An 18,930-nucleotide genomic window follows, 5' to 3' on the forward strand; every position below is an offset into this window, starting at 1 on the left:
ATTATCTCTAAATAAGTGGCCTCAAAATGCAGGGTGTAAAGTTGACTGAATTAATTGCAAGACAGAGCATATGACTTGGAGGAAAATCACCTGTGATACAGCTGTTACCCTCATTCACTCAGAGGGATGGAAAAGTCAACCCCCAAGCTGTCTATAGGAAGAGGTCTGAGACTGGAGGCCTAGCACCTATTAGACCCCCTAACAATACCTTAATCCAGGCAAAGAATAAGTTGACTGCATTCATATTGTTGTACTGTGTCTGCCAGAATGCCAGGAACTCAAAGTCTGCGTAGGTGTCCGGGTGTTCCAGTAACTCTCCCAACAATCTGTTCACCTCAATGGTGCGGAAGACGTGAAACCCAATAGCAATGATGGAGAGCTGCAAAAAGGAAGAGAAAGAGTCTGCAGCGACTGCTGTACCGATGCTTTCCACAGAAATTGAAGTGTCCACTCACAACTGCAGTCTACTGGTGGGGGATGGAAATAAGGTCTTAATGCACTGAATAATGCCCTGATTTCACAGCCTCTCAGGCATCTCAAAGGAGAGAATTTTCTCCTAACAGCTCATAGAAGAGCGTGTATCCATTTACTCTGCTAGTTCATTTTGCTATTAGAGTAAAACATGTGCCAGCTCTTGTCTTATCTAGACCAGTTTCCCCATTCCTTCATTTATTTTGGCTCTTATACCTCTCTGCTATCACTCCCCCTCCAAAAAAAAAAGTCTGCAGGGATCCTCACCAGAATGACCACCACATCCAGGATGTTCCAGATGCTGGTGAAGTACTGAAGCTTGTGGATACGCAGCTCCAAAATCTCCTCCACCACATAGTAGAAGATGAAGACACAGAAGACAATTTCACAGGCAACAATGAAGAAGTCCCATGTGCTGACATATCGTATAAGCTTGACTGTCCGGATTTGCCAGGAGGGAATGGCACCACCAGTGGCTGGAAACTCAACCACTAACCTTGAAGGGGACAAGAAAACTCTGATAACTACAGACAGGGGAATGCAGGCTCTTAGGTAATTTTAAGAGGCATCAAATATGAGCATGAGCTATCCACCAAACCATGAGTGGAAGAGTTGTGTATGTGTTTCTGCAACCTTCTCTGCTGCTTCACATCCATGATAGGAAAGGGTGAAAGGTGAAGAGAAGCGTAACTGGTTGTATCAGGAAGACCAAGCCTTCTTACTAATCCATACAATATCTACTGACACCACTCAGTCCTACCCCCCCATGGACCATATTAAAATATTTGCATTTTTAGAAACTGCAGCATTGAGGAAGAAGCAAGAGGCAGAATTTTCAGGGGAACTTGGCTTACCTCAGAACGCAGAACAGATTGATATTTGCATTATACACAGAGAAATCAATGAAGACAACTCGTGTACCCCGATCCAGCCACAACTTCTCCTTCAAGACTCCCAGGGCTTCAGCACTCTCTTCTCTGGTCAGCTTGAGGTCTATGTAGTATCCTCCCCCACTGTAACTAGTTAGTCTTCCCCAATGAGATGAGCCACCCAGCTCCTCCTCAGAATGATACCTCCACCTGCAACAGACAACCCATAAGCAAAGGCATCACCAGCCCACAGACTTGAATATGACCTTGTAGCCAGAGGAAATTAAGACCATATCTTCAAAGGACAGAGCAGTTTTTATTCCAGACCTGAGCCTACATCACTTCATCATCATCATTAGATTTCTGACCTAGTGCTTCCCAGCAGTGACACAACATGACTTGTGATACTATGGAGAGAAAATTCTGCAGGTTTGTTGGCTATGCCACAGTCTTGTTTGCATGAAGGTTACTCCCAGAATCTGTTTTATGACCTTCTACCACATTGTGCACAAGCCTCTGCTTAGAAAACACTTGCACTCATATTTCCTTATGAGCAACAGCTTCTTGTTCACAGACCAAGACTCCTGCAGCAAGCAAAGAGTTATTAAATGCAGCTACCTCACATCACTATAGAGAAATAAGTTTTCAAGATGAGAGATGCACTCCCCTCTCCCTGGGTCCTGAAATCCAGGAGGGAAGCAGATAGCAACATCCATTTGATAGAGCTGGTCCCACAGGTCTCTATCCTCACCCTCTTAATAAAACAGGAAACAATTTCTACCTAAATCTCCACCGGATTTTTGATGTCTTTCCCAACAGGTCCCACTCTGCCACTCATTACGCTTTTCATTAAACAGACACTTGGCCTTACCGACAGACAAAAAGGACTTGCTGCCTCTGACTGCAAGGAGAATTCCAGTCTTATGTGAGAAACTCACCCCTGGCAGCCTGCAGCTCACCAAATCTTATTTTAACTAGAAGAGACCTATTTGGATTTTCTAATTCTGAACAGCAGAACATGTACTTACGCTGTTCCGTTGATGAGCCCAAAGGAGACCCTTTCTTCCTTGTCATCTGAGTATACGTCATAGCAGCCTGAGATTTCCTCCTTGAAATCATCATGGACCACGCAGGAATTATTCTTCACCTTCAGCTGTCGCATGCGTGGGACACCCAGCAGCAAGTTCTCATAATAGATGTATGACTGGGTGCTGTGTGCTGCTAGGGACTCATTGTTGTACCACTTTGTCCAGTAAAGATTATCCAGAAGAGGCCCTTGTGCATACTGCAAGAGAGGGAGAGAACAAATTCATCATAGCCCACATATCAGAGGAATTTTCTTAGCTTGATATAGGAAGACCTGACCCACCCCTCTCTACTCCCCAAGACAAAGCAGTAGAAGCTTGTGTTGGATGTATGCAAAGGAGGGGAAAGACCTGGTGGTAGAAGAGGGGTGCTGGGCAGCAGGGTTGTTGTTGGCTCCTCACAGGCCTGTAACACAGTTGCTGCACCTTGCTGGGCTATGAAGGTACAAGAGCCCTACAAGTCTCTTTGTCCTTTCCTCTTCAGTGAACACAAGTCTCAAGGAATTGTTTTGGCACAAGGTGCGACTTACGAAAATGGAGTGTGCCAGTGCCCTGGAAACAGTGGGGAAAAAACAATAGTGCTATAGATTGCTGTGGGTTTTTTAATATGACAGAAAAAAGACAAAGCTGAAAATTTCTGGCTGACTGTCAGAGATAAGTGATTGCAATATCTCAACAGCATTCTCTGTGGCTCATATTATTCCTTCATGAGTTCTTTGACAGAAATGTGTTAGAACCCAGACATCTTTTTACCTCTTTATTCTCTTTGATAAAAGTCAGTGCAAATTTTAATCCAGCTTCTTCATAAAGAATCTATAGATCAGACTAGCCCAGGCATTAATTACAGGCAGGTTAAGTATGCTGTTCCCACAATTGCCCCTGAAAATGGGCATAGGCCTATTACTAAGACATCAGCATTAAGACATTGGACTGCAGGATTCAAACTCATTTCTACCACAAGGAAACCTGCAGTAAATCGCTTGGCCTTTCCGAGCCAGTACTCCCTATCTGTGTAATGAGCATCATGCCACAGCAATTTCTTTTTGTTATGTCCTGCCTGCTTAGTTGGTACGTTACTGGGGAAGGGGCTCTTCTGGGCACACATAACACTTAGGCTAGCCAGTATTCTGGCTGCAGTGCTCAGAGGGATAAATCGTATTTTAAATCAGTGGAATTTTTGCATGCAAATGATATTGTAGCTAGTGCTAGTAGCTGGCAAAATGCTGTGGCAGCAAAATGCCTTACTGAAATCACTAGGTAGCGCATTCAGAGGGAACTGAATAAGCCAGTCAAACTGAGATTTCCAGGGCTCCCCATGCAAGGCCAGGTTTGTACTTACTGCCCAGAAGTCAGCCATGCTGCCGATGGACTGGAAGGAAACACGGCCATCTGAAGAGGTCTGCAGGAAGAGCTCAGACATCACTTTGGTGTAGTAATAGGCATTGGAACTTGTCATTCCATATGTCACTAAGAAAAGACAAGAGGAAGGTCCTCCCTTATACCTGAATATTGGAGCTTGATATAAATACATTCAAATATTCACTTTCTGTGTAGCTTATATTATCACAGGTAAGATAAGTAAGGCGCAAGAGATGAAATCTCGGGAACTCTATAATCATATTACTTTCTGCTTTCTTAGGGATTTACAAACTTATCTGTTGCATGTTTCAGAATTTAAACTGTCAGACTGACAGACTGTAAGAGTTTAGAAGCCCGAGAAGACCACTGGGTGATGCAACTGAGCATCCTGGGTATTAATTTTTGTCCTTGGACAATATTTCTGAGGGAAATTTTCTTTTTCAGAACAAAGTCCACAATCTGTATTTTGAAGTTCTGATGTGAAGCCATGAAGGTACAGAGACTGCCTCATTTTCCCAAGTGGAAAGCTCCATGTAAGTTCTCATTTGCCAAGAAATCTCTAACAGGATTAGGCTCCAACTTCCACAAACACGTTTCAACTCTGAATCAGAAAAACATCCATCATGGTGATGATTAAGAACACGTCCTACTCTTGAAAGGGCACCATGAAAATAAAGCAGCTGACATTCAAGACCTGCCCCCTGACAGTTCTGGATGAGTCAGTGTGCGACCACACATATCTGTGTGCATGTCTTGGTTCTTTAGGAAGAGTGACTGAACCTCTGTCTCCCTGGGCCAGCGTGATAATAACTCCAGTTGGTATTGTCTGTCTATCTCTCCTGCCACAGGGTCCATGAAATGTAATCTTCTCCACTGCCCCATGCCACAGGTGCTCATTTGTGATAATGAATTAGCCTTCCCAAAAAACAAACAGCCATTGTTCTACCCACACAAAATCAATTAGCATTCAGTACAGGGACACATTAAATTCATCCAAGAACAACAGCGTGAGCTACCATCTGCTTTATCACCTCAGTCACCCCTCCAGTCTCAGAGAGGAAAATATGTCTGAACCCTGTGTCTTTGATCCCAGGAAGTTTCTAGAGATGCTCTCTGGGTCTTGAATATTTGCTGCAAAACTAAGAAAAGACCCTGAGTAGATTCTCCCAGGACTGTGGGATCAATGGCCAGTACCGATAATTTGGATCAGAAAATACTGCTTAAACCTAACCAGTATCAATTAGGTCTACAGCAATGGTCAGTTATTTTACTTTTGTGTGCAGCAGCTATTCTGTAGATTAACGACATACCTGCTTGCTGCAGTGAGTGCATGTAAAATAAATTTAATGCCTACAGCAGAGTAAGGAAGTATAATAAACACATTATTCCCCTCAAGCTGCGCACAAAAAAGCCACCTATAAGATATGACAGCTACTTACATAGACAGATGTCCACCAAAAACATAATATAGACTAGGAGCTCTCGCAGCGTGGTCTTCACATAAAGCTCTCTGTTTTCAGCTGTGTTTTCAGTCAGTGTAGTGCCCCACAGACCTGTTGGGTGTAAAGAAGAAATTGAAGAGTTTGGATGGCCCTTCTTCAAAGGCCATGAGAGAATCTGAAGTCCCATTCACAAAGAACACTGCTGGGAGTTGGATTTTTGTAATTTTGTCAATAGGCAAAACCACTTTTCATTTAAAAACTTGACTAAAAGCTTTTAAAATATGTTAAATAACCCCTAAAAAGAACGATTCCAGCACAAACAAAAGATTTGGGGCTGACCAAAACTGAAATTTATTTGCTTTCTTACTTTACTAAATCACTCTCCAGTTTTCTGTTCGAGTTCATTATGGACTCTTTTATCTTTTCCTGCTTGTTTTTCAGCTTACTTTTTGCAGAAATTCAGTCTTTGTCACAAGGACTCTTGAAATCATAAAACTGAATCTCAGTCATCCAGATGCCAACAGCTGAGCTTCTGACTGGACTTTCCATAGCAGAACTGTATCTGATGTTAGCTTTACAACTGTTAGTCCTTTTAGTGTGTATTGAACCATCAGACCCCAAGTATTTGTCCCTTGCTTACCTAAAAACTCCTGCAGATTTCTTGTAGGTCATAAGACTCAATCAAATAACCCAACTCAATATTCTCAGCATAAAATTTAAAGCCAAATAATCTTCAGGATATCTATCAACGGAGCTCTGCTGAATTCAGCACAGTTGTGTCAATTGCACCAGCTGGTGATCCAATTTTTTCACTCAGTGAAAGCAACACATTAAGCGGCATCACGGTTGATCAAAAAGAGAGAAAGGCTTCCTTTAAAAGAAGCCTTGATATTTTGGGTTTGATGAACTGCCCAATACCATTAGTGCATTTGTTTGCTCTTTTTGTAATGGTTTTCTGTTGCAATTTCTGAAATGCTCCTGAAGCTGAAAGGCATAAGAACTTCCACTTCAAAGCCCAATGACAGAAGCCATGTCAATAACACCCTTACCCTTGCTGCTTTCTGCAGCTCCTAGAGAGCTCAGCCCTGATGCCCATCTCCAGTAGTATGCAACAATTGTCTTCCTGCAAGCCAGGATCAAACCTGATCAAAGGCCATATGTTTGAAGTCATCTCCGGCAGAGGACAAAGTGCCTTTTTCTTTGAAGAAAATAAAAACGATATAGTGGTCTGTGTGCATTTACTCCTGTCCTTTTGACAGCTCTTTTGCATCTCAACAGATTAGAGAGCTTTTTACACCATCAGCTACCACAGTGACTGTTGCGGCATCCACCCTCACCCCAGATAGACAAACCAGTCGCTTGTTCTGGACGTGCCAGACCAGTAACAGAAATAAGAGCCTGGAAAAGATCTGGATTCACTCATGTGCAGGCAAGAGCATCATATGGTCTACAGGAATCTCCACAATGGAGAAAAACAAGGGGAAATAACCCACCCATCAGGTGGGTTCAGGTCATTTTTAAATGACCCCCTTCAATTCTAGGTACGACTACATCACAATCTTTTAATAGGTTTGCTTGTTTTGCCTTGAGGCAGGGAACTCCTACTATCCACATATTGGGAACAGAGGCATAGACCTTCTTTGCTTTGGGAATAGAAGTGTACTCAGGAACACCTAAATTCAGGGACATTCAAATATCTTTGAAAACTTGGTTCAGAGATTTGCCCAAAATTATACCTGGAGGGCATGAGGCTGGCCCCGTACCCTTTCAGATCGCATCCAGTAATTGTAAAACTTTATCAGCTGAGTTTCAGCTCTTCAGGAAACATGCCATGGAAATATACCACCTCATACATGAAGTATGTCCCCACCTGTGTCTCCTTCAGCACCACCTAACCCCTTTGGGATGCAACTGTTTTGGACATGACATTTCGAATAGAAGGATACTCGAGACTAGAAGACATCCAGGCTTCCTTACGGCATCTTGCTTGACCATCCAGCACTTACAAGGTAGAGCAAAGAAAAAAACTCAGAATCCCGAAAAAAGGCAATCAATGCAATTTGTTTGTAATTCTTGCCTTCCTGTTAGTAGTAAGTTACTGGTAACAATTAACGTTAACATCTACATTATTTTCAGAGGCTGCTTTTAAACCAGACTTGTGACCCAGGTGAGTGATTAGATTATGGTCTCGGGTGCAACCGGAGATCCTCTTCCAAAGGCAGTGGAAAACTCATTGGCCCTCATGCCACCCAGATACTCAGCAAAGTCTGTCTGCAGGCTGGCCGTGAAACAGTTGAGATGGCAGGAGGCAGACAGGAACCAGAGGACACAGAGTTGCTTGGACATGGTTTAGAGCAGTAGCACTAGGAGCAGCAGCTACTCATTGGTAGTCCAGCCCAGTAGCTGGTGAGGACAAGAACTCAGTAAGCCAACTATGACCGGTAGCCCCAAAGAGCCATGGACCTGTAACCCCAAGGAATGGTTTTGAAGCAAAATACCCACAAACTGTCCTTGGCTAAGCGACTTATCTTTACCACTTCCATTTTCCATGTGAGACACTAGGGCGATTAAATGGAATGGAAGAGGGAGAACCAGAAATATTTGGAAAGGCAATGAAAAATAACAAGGACCTAGTAAAGATGTGAAGGAAGGATGCAAATTCTTCATGGAAGAAGTCCCCACCTCTGCGAGGCTGATAGAGGCCTTTCTTCTGGCTACACTGGCTTTTGGATCTCATCTTTCCAGTTCTGGTCTGTCCTACAACCCTATTTACCACGCTTGCTGGCAGGACACTGCTGCAACAGTTACAGAAGAGAGAAACACTGTAGGTCCCGACAGGTATTTTTATTTGCATACTCCAGTTTCAACCTTGGCATCTCACAAATGGAACTTTGATGTTAAAGTATGGATTTGTTTTTCCTTTTTAAGTGTCAAACTGCCTAGAAGAAAAGGATATCAGAATAAAACAGGTAAGTGATACACTGCCTCTAAGCAATCTGTAATTACCCATCAAGCCCACCCAGCACTGTTCCTTGGCCAGGAGAAACCTCTCAAGCCTCAGCACTGGCTTACAGTCTAACACTGTTATTTCACATGGAACTGCAACGACAAGTAAGAAAGAATTGGTTATAGAGTGGCTGTGTAATTCAGGACCAGGCTATATTGTTATCTACTCACATGTACTCTTAGAGAGTGCAGCTCTGAGAAATACTCTTGCCTTCCAAGTCAGGAAGGAAAGACACACTGGCAAGAAAATAATAATTTCCACAAGAAATACAGTTTCTTGCTTTGTCTTCCCTGGTTTTACAGAATTAGGACTTTATACCTTCTATAAGAAACTGTTCAGCAAATGCTCTTGCCCAGGGCTGTATCCTTACCGGACACCTAACTTTTTACCAGGTTTTTGATTGCCTCTGAATAAGCCTAGATAATATCTAATTGCCCTTTGTCTTTTAAACTGGAAACTGACACCCCTTTCCTTCAGCAGTCTTCAAGCAAAGTCTTGTCTGATACGTTCCTGTTACCCTTTGCATTTCAATCCTGACAGCGCTAGATTTTCTCTGGTGGATATTTACATCAGTTTTTAAGTTACTGTAACACAGGGGCCAGTACCACTTCATCTAGAAAATGCATACAAAGACAGAATAGTCTCATCACCAGAGTGATGGCTCCTGTGGATTCAGGACACCTAAACTCTGTCCAAAGCTCTGCCAAAAGTTTCACTGCTTGAACCTGAACACACCACTAAGTCTGTCTGCACCTCCTGCTCTGTAGTAAAGATAACAGGACAGACCCCACAGCCATGGCAAGACACACGGAATGAGGATGCTCCTTCCAGGTCAGCCAAAGATGATCTCTGGAGTAATGCTAGTCTATACGGCACAGGTTCCTGGGCTACACAGACACTATGAGGTTTTTACCTTCTGCATTGCAGTCACGCACCCCACACACCCCCATACCATTGATTTTCCCCAAGGGTAAATCCTTTCTAGTGAGATGTCAGAGTTTTACCTCGGATGCCTCTGAAGGTGTAGAAGCAGCACTTGAGGAAAGGACTTGTCTTCCCATTGACAGCTTTGCTCTGCTCTTCCTGGTAGGGCAGTGGATCCCCCACCTCTTCAAAGTTCTCATAGGGATTCTCCAGGATGGACTTGGGGTTGTAGATGGTTTGAATCTTCAAGGAGGTAGTGGGAGAACCACTGTAAATGGGATTGTCCCAAGCTTTCTTCCCCACTGCTTCCAGTTCATGCTCCTCTGAGGCTCTAAAGTGGCTGTCAGCTCTGTTGTTTAGATGAGATGAGCTCATAGCTAGTTGCTGCCAGCAGTACTTTTTAACGGGGATTGAGAAGATTGCCTGCCCAGGCTGGAGCTGTAAGGTAGCAAAGAGAGACTCAGTCAATGCCAGATAACTTGCCTGCCTCAGCAACCAGGGGAGGGCACATCGACAGTTTCCCACAGCTAGCACACATCCTCTGTCTCTTATAGCAGCTCAGCTAGTGACACCTGTCACAGGGGTGGCACTACCCATTGTTAGGAACCACCATCAGCCCTATTATCCCAGGGGTCCTGGGAACACTGGCACTTCCAGAAGGCTTTCTCTGCTTCCCAACAAAGATAACAGACCTAACTGCCATTGTGAGAAGAGGAGGCTGCTAGGAGACAGCCCGCAAGTTACCCTGGCGGTGGAAGCGGCTGGGATTTAGTTGGACCCCTCAGGCAGCCTGCGGCCCATATCGGCTCCAACTCTGGCGGGGCACAGCGAGGGCTGGTGGCCGCAGTGGGAGATCGTGCAAGCGTCGTTGGGGAGCAAGGCCATGCGGGGAGCCCTTGCTCCGAGGGTCGGGAGAGCCCCAAGTTTCCTGGGAAGCCCCGAGAGCAGAAGCACTCTGCGCAAGCGGCAGCGCGAAGCTGGGCAGGCGGTGGCGCCAGCAGCCCGCGCTCGACTCTGGCAAACGTGATCCCCGTCAGCAGTTTCCACAGCATCCTCTTTGCTATCTCACTGTTAAAAGCAGGAGCAAAGAACAGGAGTAAACTCCTAGTGTTTGTTTCGGAAACCAGGGACTCGATTCTTCTGCTTTTGCAGAATTTCCGTAAGTCCGTCCTGCAGTGCCTGCTGGCCCCGAGGCAAGCCTGTGAAAAAAAAACAGGATTATAGGCAAAACTGGAAATAATAGCAGCTAGGGGTTGCCAGCATTCACCCACTGGCTAGCAGCAAGTAGTCCCAGGTCCCAGAGGTGCTGGAGGCCTGGGACTGTACCCCTGCAGGAAACGGTCAGGTGATGGCTTAACCCTGGGACAACAGGATTCTGTCTTGCTGATGAAACGATAAATGAATGTTTAGCCAGAGCCTGGTCCTTCCTCAGGTCTGAATACACCATTTGGAAGAGATGCCTCTCTGCGGGCACTGACGGTAATTTTTTCTGATGTTACCCAGGGAAGCAACACGACTCTTGCACCTGCAGGACCACAAGGCTCAAAGGTACAAGCAAGGGTGTTTTCCCTGGACTATAGTTTGTATAGGTGATGTTGCCAGGCCACTTGGGATGTGCAGCGATGTTCCCTAGATGTCACCTACCTGATGATGGCACTGAGCAATTGCTTGAACAACAATCAGGCAAGACCTAATTTGTCACAGGATGCTAAGAGGGCAGCAGCTAGTTGGAAGACCAGGCCAAGGATCCAACCCAGACTGCCTGTGAATTTGGTATTATTAGGGCCTGTTGTGGCTTACTGCTTCCTATCAAAATGAGAGCAGTGGAATGGAGTCAGTGGGATGAATGGATGGAAAGCATTTGCAGAGCTCTCCATCAGATGGAACACTGAGGAATGAGACCACAGTGAAAGGCTGCATGTGAGGGCCAGGCACCCCATCGCACCCTGGGGAGCATACAGCAGATATCCCTGCCCACGCACAAGAAACGTGGCTTACGGTGCACAGCTGCTGCTTTGGGGGAGCATGCAGGTTTTTTCACAGTGCATCTCTTGCTGCCTGTGGCACAGCACCGCTTCACATCAGATCACATCCCTCAGGGCCCAGCTACAATACAGGTCTGCCTTCTCACTGGCTAGGGCACAGAGCAGGTGGTGAAAGGGAGGACCTTGATCTGTGTTGAAAGACTGAGTCACCCACCCAGCTTGGAAGACAGGTCACATCTATGTCACACGATTTTGAACAGCCTAACACAAGGCAGAACAAAAAGAACTCTATAATTAAGGAAACACATGCAGTGCTTTGCAGGCAAGCTCCGGTGACTCATGTGTTTATACAGGTCTGTAAAGGTCCTTTTCAGCCAGTAAACTTGAACTGTACTCTTAGTGCATGCTTCAGTCTTGGAGGGGAATCTAGGTGGGACTTGAGTTGTATAACTTTGAGCCTTGCAAAATGGTACAAGCACTTCCTCACTAGGAGGCAGGATATGCATTTGCATAGGAACCTGCATTGTTTTACACTAGATAGCACAGGGAGATGTCAGCTCATGGAGAACATGACCCAGACTTTAAGACCTCGTAAGTCACCATGCTATGCATTGTCCTCTGTGGTGTTTGATGTAAAACCCTGTGGAGCATGGACCAGCTGGCTAAGGATCAACACGTCTGGTAACACCTGTCAGCATTTACCTCATCTTTATTCCTTCCAGTGCCTTGGGACTTACTCACCATCGTTTCATTCTTGTGAAAACCAGCCAACAGAACTTCTCTTCTCCATTATTTTATTTTCTCTTTTTTTTTTCTGAGGTCCAATTTTCAGCAGAAATCTTTCAAAAGTACACAGGGAGGGCTGTTTCTAAAACCAGAAACCACTATCACAGTGGGGTTCAGTATATTAGGATAAGAAAAAGGAGCACAGACCCAGAAGTCTTCCTGTCAATAAATTCCTTAGAATACAATGAGGGTCAGAGCAGTTCCTGGACTGACAACCCATTTGCTGCACGCAGAGGTTCCCCAAGCAGATGAACTGTCAGAAAAACTGCTCACACCCAACTACAAGCGAACAAACACAAAAAAATCATTATGTATTCACTGCATTTATGGTAGAGGAACTCCAGGTTTGCTGCTCCTTTTTTCACTGGCTTGTTTCTAAGAGTCAATTCTGATACTGAGGGGAGCCTGGAAATCTATCCTGGGGCAGAAGCAAGGACCAGGAAACAACACAGTAAGTGTTCTGTGGTATAAAAAGCCACTGTGAAGAGATAATTTGGTTTTTGCAGCTGCAGAGATGGAGGTTTAATTTAGACACCAAGGGAAGCCATTGCAAAGGTGAGAGGAAGAAAGCCATGGAAGACTCCACCTCAAGAGGGGATACATTCTCTGCTGTGGGAGAATGTTGTTACGAATAGGTTAGGTGAGGGTCTCTTAGAGATGATAAAGAGAGAGAGAGAAGGGAGGTGGGCTAGATGATCTCTAACAGCCCTTTCCATAATGGAATAAGGTGATGCCAGGATTAGGCGTCCAATCCCTGTCAACTGGCCAGCAGCTTCATTAACTTGTGAGCTATTCATCCTGAGCATCTTGAGCTTTGCAATAGGCTACAGCAGCATGCTGCTGGAACAGCATCCTGTCAGCTGGCTTGCATTCACCCGTGAATGAAACAGTACTTCCATGCTGGAGGGAATAATGACTTTTTAAAATTAATTAAAAGATTTCATCTATTGGAAATCATGTGAGAAGAAGAGTTACATTTAAAAAAATCCAACAAATAAATTTAATCATGGTATATTGTTTGCATAATGTTGTCAGTGCTCTGATTTCATTCAAATTGCTGATTCAAATGGCTAATTGAAACAAAATGCTTTACATAAAAAAAGTTATCTTGAGGTACACACAAACACCCCCACTGCAATTTTCTGTCGGGAACCCCAGCAACTGAAGGCCTTAGAGCCACCTCTGCAGCACTAAATAGAACAAAACATAAAGATACTGTCTACTAAGTAACACTGCTATCACAAAAAAGTCAGTCTGTAAGAACAAGGAGTATCTTTCATTATACTGACATAGTCAGGAAACAATGGACTTGCTTCTGCGTGCATAAGCCCTCCTTCAGGTTCCTGCAATTCCTCTCACTAACACAAAATAAAAGGCTTCCATTTCTAGAAATATGTTTTCCCAATGATATCTTCTGGCCTAATACATTGCCTTCCCCATGCCCCTTGTCTTGTTTATAGCAGTAACTTAGCTCGTGAACAGCTCTAACAACTCTACTGCTGCAACAAAGTTAAATGCTACAGCTCAGCATCAGCTGGGCAGGCATTGCAACTGTGCGGAAGCTTTACAACCTTTAGAAACTGTTCTCAAATAATCCTGTGCAAAGATGTCCAGAAACAGGACAGAATGTGACAGTGGGAAAGGAACACACGTGCCAGCTATACGCCCAATGCTCATTACTGTTTAGCAATTGCACGCTTTAGTATTCACAAATTTCATACATTACTGTGAGCCTGTAATCAGCCTGTAATCTCAAAAAAAGAGACCTGCCCTTTCTCACCGGCTTGTCACAGGGTTGCGAGCTAATCTCACTGGAGTAACAGAATTTTTCTCTCAGTGGCATCATAGTTTGGCTTACTTGCGTTTGTAATTACAGGGATATCCTCTCAAAGGTTCTCAGGAAAATTGACATTACAGCACTTAAAGGGTGGGCATGCAGGAGCTTTTGCAGTTTTTGTGCAGTGGTGTTTGGTTTTTTATGTTTGTTTTTAACTGTTCCTCTATATGGCTAATCTATGATGCTTATACAGTACAAATAAATCTACCGTGCATCTCTGCGGGAGATGACAATTTGCTTTACAACAAGTGATTCAACCTGCTATAAAAAAGTTCAACCACCTTCTGTACAGCAAAGGATAAAAGGAAGTATGGATTTTTGTCACATCTAAAAAATCCAAATAGCAATTAAAAAAATACATTAGCAGTAGGTTCCTTCAAACATTCACTGTGAAATTAGTGCCTGTCATAATCATTATATTGTTACATATGTAACTGTTTTACAGGGGAAATAGAAGGCACAGATAATTTTGCCATTAACTTGTAGTGCGATGATTACATGATACACAAGTGCGGTGAACACAGGGCTGCCTATGCAGAGCCAAAATAAAATTCCTTTTCAAAAAATCCAAATTAAAAAAACCTTACAAATAACATAAAGCAGAGAAAAAGAGGAGTGAACATGTATAATGACACAATTAGAAGCTTCTTCAGTTTCATGATATGCTGTTTTCCTAAACAAACAACAAACCAAAAAAAAAAGTCCAAAGGAGTAGATAACCTAGATAGCAAACAAGTTATGCAGCAAGTACAGTTCCTGTTACTTGTCAACATGAGATTCATCCATTGTAGCACTGGATGTCAGGCCTTAGGATACACAGTACATTGGGAGGGAATCAATCACAGTAAAACACTCAAAGATAGTGAGATGGCAGATGTAATTCTCATTAAAAAGTACATGATTGTTGCCTCTCTTCAAGTTTGTCCTAGCTATGCTGGAATATCTCTATTAATTCTAATTACAATAATGTCATAAGAATTAAGTGGGGACAGAGGGCAAAGCTTTGTTTTGACAAAGTGCAGTACAGCCTAAAACGTAATTTGGGAAACAGACCAAGTGGCACATTTAACCCAATCTGCCTGGAGAGAGGAAGAATTCACTGTCCCTGTATTAGACACTATCACTCAAGACCAGATTTCCCCACCTTGATATACTTTCTCTGGAAAGTGCAGATGTTCAAGCTTGCCAGGTGCTGCTCCAGTGGGGTCTCATAACACTGCAGGCATGGGCAGCACTCCCTAACCCGGCCAGGCAGCAGGAAATTGTCTATATCTGCCATCTAGCCGGATATTGAGTTTTAGGGTCACCTGTAAAAGCCCACTTCTCATAGCTGTCCATACCAATCCAACTGCACCACACAGGCAAAGTCAACTTCACCCTCTACCCTACGCCTAACTTGTACCTGTTCAAATCCACATGCTCTGCAACAGTACTCCAACATCATTAAATGCCTACGTAAAGATTTCCACTGTAACACTCCAACATCAAGAAGCTCTAGCATGAAAAATATCACTTTCTCCTTAAGATTCCACGCTACACTAGCTACTGATGAACACACTGTCCTCACCAAAGCCAAACACTACACCAACCAGTGCCAAGTTCAAATCACACATGCAGTGCAATACTATAGGTGTCAGTTAATGCAGAGGTGGGCTTGGAAGCTGCAGAGTGTGCACCCTATGGTTTAAAACAGCATTTTATTTGGGAATCTGTGTTCTACCTGGGAGAAGCATATAAGCAGAGGCTGTTTAAAGGCAAGCCAGGAATGGCCCTCCATGCCTCTGAAGCTGAGAGTAATAAAAGGTACCTGTGTTGTGGCACAGGATCTCGTTCGCTCGCTTTTCTATTCAGTCAGGCGCTGCAAGAGAGAAATATTTAGGTCAAGATTAGCAACCTCAACATCCCTGTCCCCAAGCCTGCAGGTTTCCTAGGAGGCTTGAGCAGAGTTCTGCCTTCTCCCACACTTTACTGGGATGCGCTACTGCAGAATTTTCTGTCCTAAACACAGTCTTGACCTGAGACGCTTCGAGGCTCCTGCCCCTGCATCCCTTCTCTGAGGTACTTCAGCATTTCCTTCTAAAACGACGCCTCAGCGCCATCCCCTCCCTGAGGTTCCTCAGCACCTCCCACTGAGGCTCAACTTCCACCGATTGTGTCCCTGCCCTCAGGTTCTTCAGCCCTTCCCGCCGAGGCCCCTCCGGCACTGCCCCCCGCCCGAGGCGCCGAGGCCCTTCCCGCCGAGGCCCCCCCACTGCCGCGGCCCCTGCCCCTCGCGCGCTCCAAGGACCCGGCCCGGCGCCGTTCCCTCGCACTCACTGCGCTGCTTCCACCCCGGCGTCATCACGGGCCTCACCCGCAGCCGCGCCGCCCGAGCCCTGCCCAGCGGCCCGCCCGGGGCCACCTTTCCCTAAAGCCGCTCCCGCGTTTCCCGCCTCGCCCCGTGCCGCGGCGGCTGGCGGAGCACCGCGGCAGCTTCCCGCGCCCGGGCTGCCCTTCGCGCCACACGCGGCAGCAGGCGCGCGCGGGCCCGAGCGCGCCGGCCAATCCCGTCCGGGCCCGGGCCCGGGCCCCGCCTCCCCCCGCGGGCGGGCGGAGTCGGGAGGCTGCGCCACCGGCAGGCCTGCGGCTGGGGCGGCGGGGTTTGCGCCGCTTGCGCTCTCCGCTCGGAGCGCTGCGTCCTTCCAGCTGCTTTAGCCCAAACCGCGACAAAAATCCCCGTTGCTGGCCGCTGTGCCAAGCAAACGCACCTCCGGACAGCGCTCCGCTCTTAAGTCCTTAGTGTAATGCGCAGAGAGCACTGAAGACTTCGTAAATTCCCCAGACCAGCAGTACTGAACACGGGATGGGAACTACAAAGCTTTTGGGTTTCATAGTCAGGCAAACATTCAAACAGTTTGCAGAGAGCAGGCGCTTGCTGGGACACCGAAGGTAAACGTGCTTGCCAGGCAGGTCCAAGGGGACCACCTCTCCCGGTGGTCCGGGATGATCGGAGCTCATCAGCCACTGCCGAAACACCCCTGCGGGGAGCTTTGTCCCTTGGTTAGACATGACGCTGGGACACCCGTGACAGGCCAGCTCTGTGCTGAGCAAGGACTGGGAGCTCAGCTCTTCCTCAACCTGCCCCCTTGCTGGAGGACCAGGACTGAAGCTCTATATAGAGAGCTGCTATCTGGGTCCTGAACAGTCCTTTTAATTTTCTTCCAGGAGATAGTCATCACAGAGGTTTAAGGTTTCCCATGTGTCTCATTCCTGAGAAACTTTGTGCAACAAAGTTATAGCACTACACAGCATACTATAGTCACTCTTTGCTGCAGCTAAAACAGGGATACAGCCATGGATAAATAATTCTACACCTAAGTTCCCATTTCCTTATTCATGGCACTGTGTTCATTCTCTTGGCAATAAACCATTTCCAGCAGCTTCCCATGCAACACAAGCATTTAGTTCCCACTTCCAAGCAACATCAGCTGAACTAGAGCTGGTGGTTATCCCTGGGGATTGCATCAGGATGAGAGGATGGGAAAGTGGTGGTGGCAGTGCTAGGCAGCTGTTAAACATCAGAAGTAAAAACAAGACTTCCAAGCAGAGTACCTTGGTGCTGAGTAAACTGTTTATGCTGCATTTTGAAAACTTTCCCAACACAGTGTACAAACATAGGTGTGTTTTCATCACTTTTCATTTAAACCAAGCCTTCTCTGGCTACTTTGCATCAAATGAGTGGATTTTCTCTGCATTTGAATTACTTGATACCATTCTTATTCGGAGAATGTGCAGAGGCTAAGGTATCCAACCATCTCATGAGAAACTTGCTGAGAAGCCAACACGAAAGGTGAAAGCTGCTATCTGCAGATCAAGATGTAGGAACTGCATTAGTAAACACTCCTACGTGTCTCAAATCCGTCAAGATAAAACTATCTGAGGAGGAGGAAGAAAAGGTGAAGAGGGAGAGGAGTGCATCTTAGCCAAGCACAGATTGAAACTGAGTTATGGAAACTTGTTAGTGTTGTACAACTTAGCAATAAGTTTTCATAAACAGTTGTATAAATATATATTTATTGACATTTATATATTTCATAACACACTGGAGAGCTTTCTTGCATTCGTGTAACTGTGCAGTGGCCCTCAGTGGGGATTTTACTGGTTGGTTGCAAGCTCACTGGGAACGGCATGTGAAAATCTAGCTGAGTAGAAAGAAGCAGGTGTAGGAGAACGTTACAAGGTCCTTTACAAGACAATGGTCATTTTTCCTCATTTCAGAACATAGTAAATAAATAGTCTTGATCTGTTAGTATGATTTTGATGATGAATAACCTTTACTGTTGCTGAGCCCCAGGGTATTGTTTTCTTAAACCTCCACTGCAACACATGCAGATGCGTATACGCGTGTGTGCATGTTACCACACACACCTACTACAGAATTTTATGTTGAGTTCCACATCAGCTAAAAACTTTAAAGCCTGCACTTCCACTCACCATGCCCTCTCTAAACTTGAGGCCTTGCAGGCACCTTCCCCCCTGGTTTTACCCAGGACGTTCAGCTTGGCAGCCTCAGTTTGCTAAAGTGAATGGGGTCTGGGATGGGACCCTCCATGCCCCATGGCTCCCACTGGCTGTTCAGGGCCTTGAGCACTCCTGCACCAGTAACTCTCCAGCAGCCACCCAGCTCCAGTAGCCCCAATCCCAGTGGGGCTGGTCCAGCCTTAGTGAACCCTGATGTGACATGATGGCAATGAAAGAACAACCAGAAGGTGGCTAACCACTCTGATGCTGCATCTCTGCAGCAAGCATGCTCTGTGCTCCTAGGAGCTGTCTGGGCCAACCTTGTACTGGCATTACTGAAAGTCTGTCTCTGAAACGCTGTGGGCAGGGATGAACACCCAGGTGGGCACCACACCTAAAGAAGCACAAGAGGCCTGGCTTGAAAGCAGAAGGTACTTCATCCTGTGCAATGTAACTAACTGGCTCTGGGGTGGCAACCAACCAGCAGTTCACTCCCAGAGGTGACCCATGCTTAGAAAGTGAAGCGGCTTTCTTCAGGGTGCTCAAAGAGCTGCTGCCCACAGGCTGGGCTGCTGTCAGTGCCAGCGGCTGTTTAGTTACAGGCTGCTCCTCTGGCTCAAGTTCAACACAGCCAGCAAGAAGAGGGACACATGCAGCCTGTGTCC

General features: G+C 45.7%; 1 protein-coding gene across 4 annotated transcripts in view; it reads right to left on the minus strand.

The window, feature by feature from the left end:
- PKD2L1 (polycystin 2 like 1, transient receptor potential cation channel) overlaps positions 1-16,238 on the minus strand; it is a 27,280-nt gene extending 11,042 nt beyond the window's left edge. The window contains exons 1-8 of one of the 4 annotated variants that reach the window (XM_055794733.1): positions 16,082-16,238; positions 9,238-15,623; positions 5,224-5,337; positions 3,765-3,892; positions 2,369-2,625; positions 1,326-1,550; positions 739-967; positions 209-379 (exon numbers count right to left, since the gene is read on the minus strand). In XM_055794733.1, coding sequence (XP_055650708.1) covers positions 209-379; positions 739-967; positions 1,326-1,550; positions 2,369-2,625; positions 3,765-3,892; positions 5,224-5,337; positions 9,238-9,532 — 1,419 coding nt within the window. In that variant the 5' untranslated portion in view covers positions 9,533-15,623; positions 16,082-16,238. Of the gene's footprint in view, positions 1-208; positions 380-738; positions 968-1,325; positions 1,551-2,368; positions 2,626-3,764; positions 3,893-5,223; positions 5,338-9,237; positions 15,925-16,081 lie in introns of those variants that run through there. The other 3 variants (XM_055794728.1, XM_055794724.1, XM_055794717.1) reach the window with 3 other exon arrangements.
- Between the last annotated feature and the right edge of the window lie 2,692 nt (positions 16,239-18,930).

Source organism: Falco peregrinus, chromosome 1 (genome assembly GCF_023634155.1).
Source record: "Falco peregrinus isolate bFalPer1 chromosome 1, bFalPer1.pri, whole genome shotgun sequence".
Lineage (NCBI taxonomy): Eukaryota > Metazoa > Chordata > Aves > Falconiformes > Falconidae > Falco > Falco peregrinus.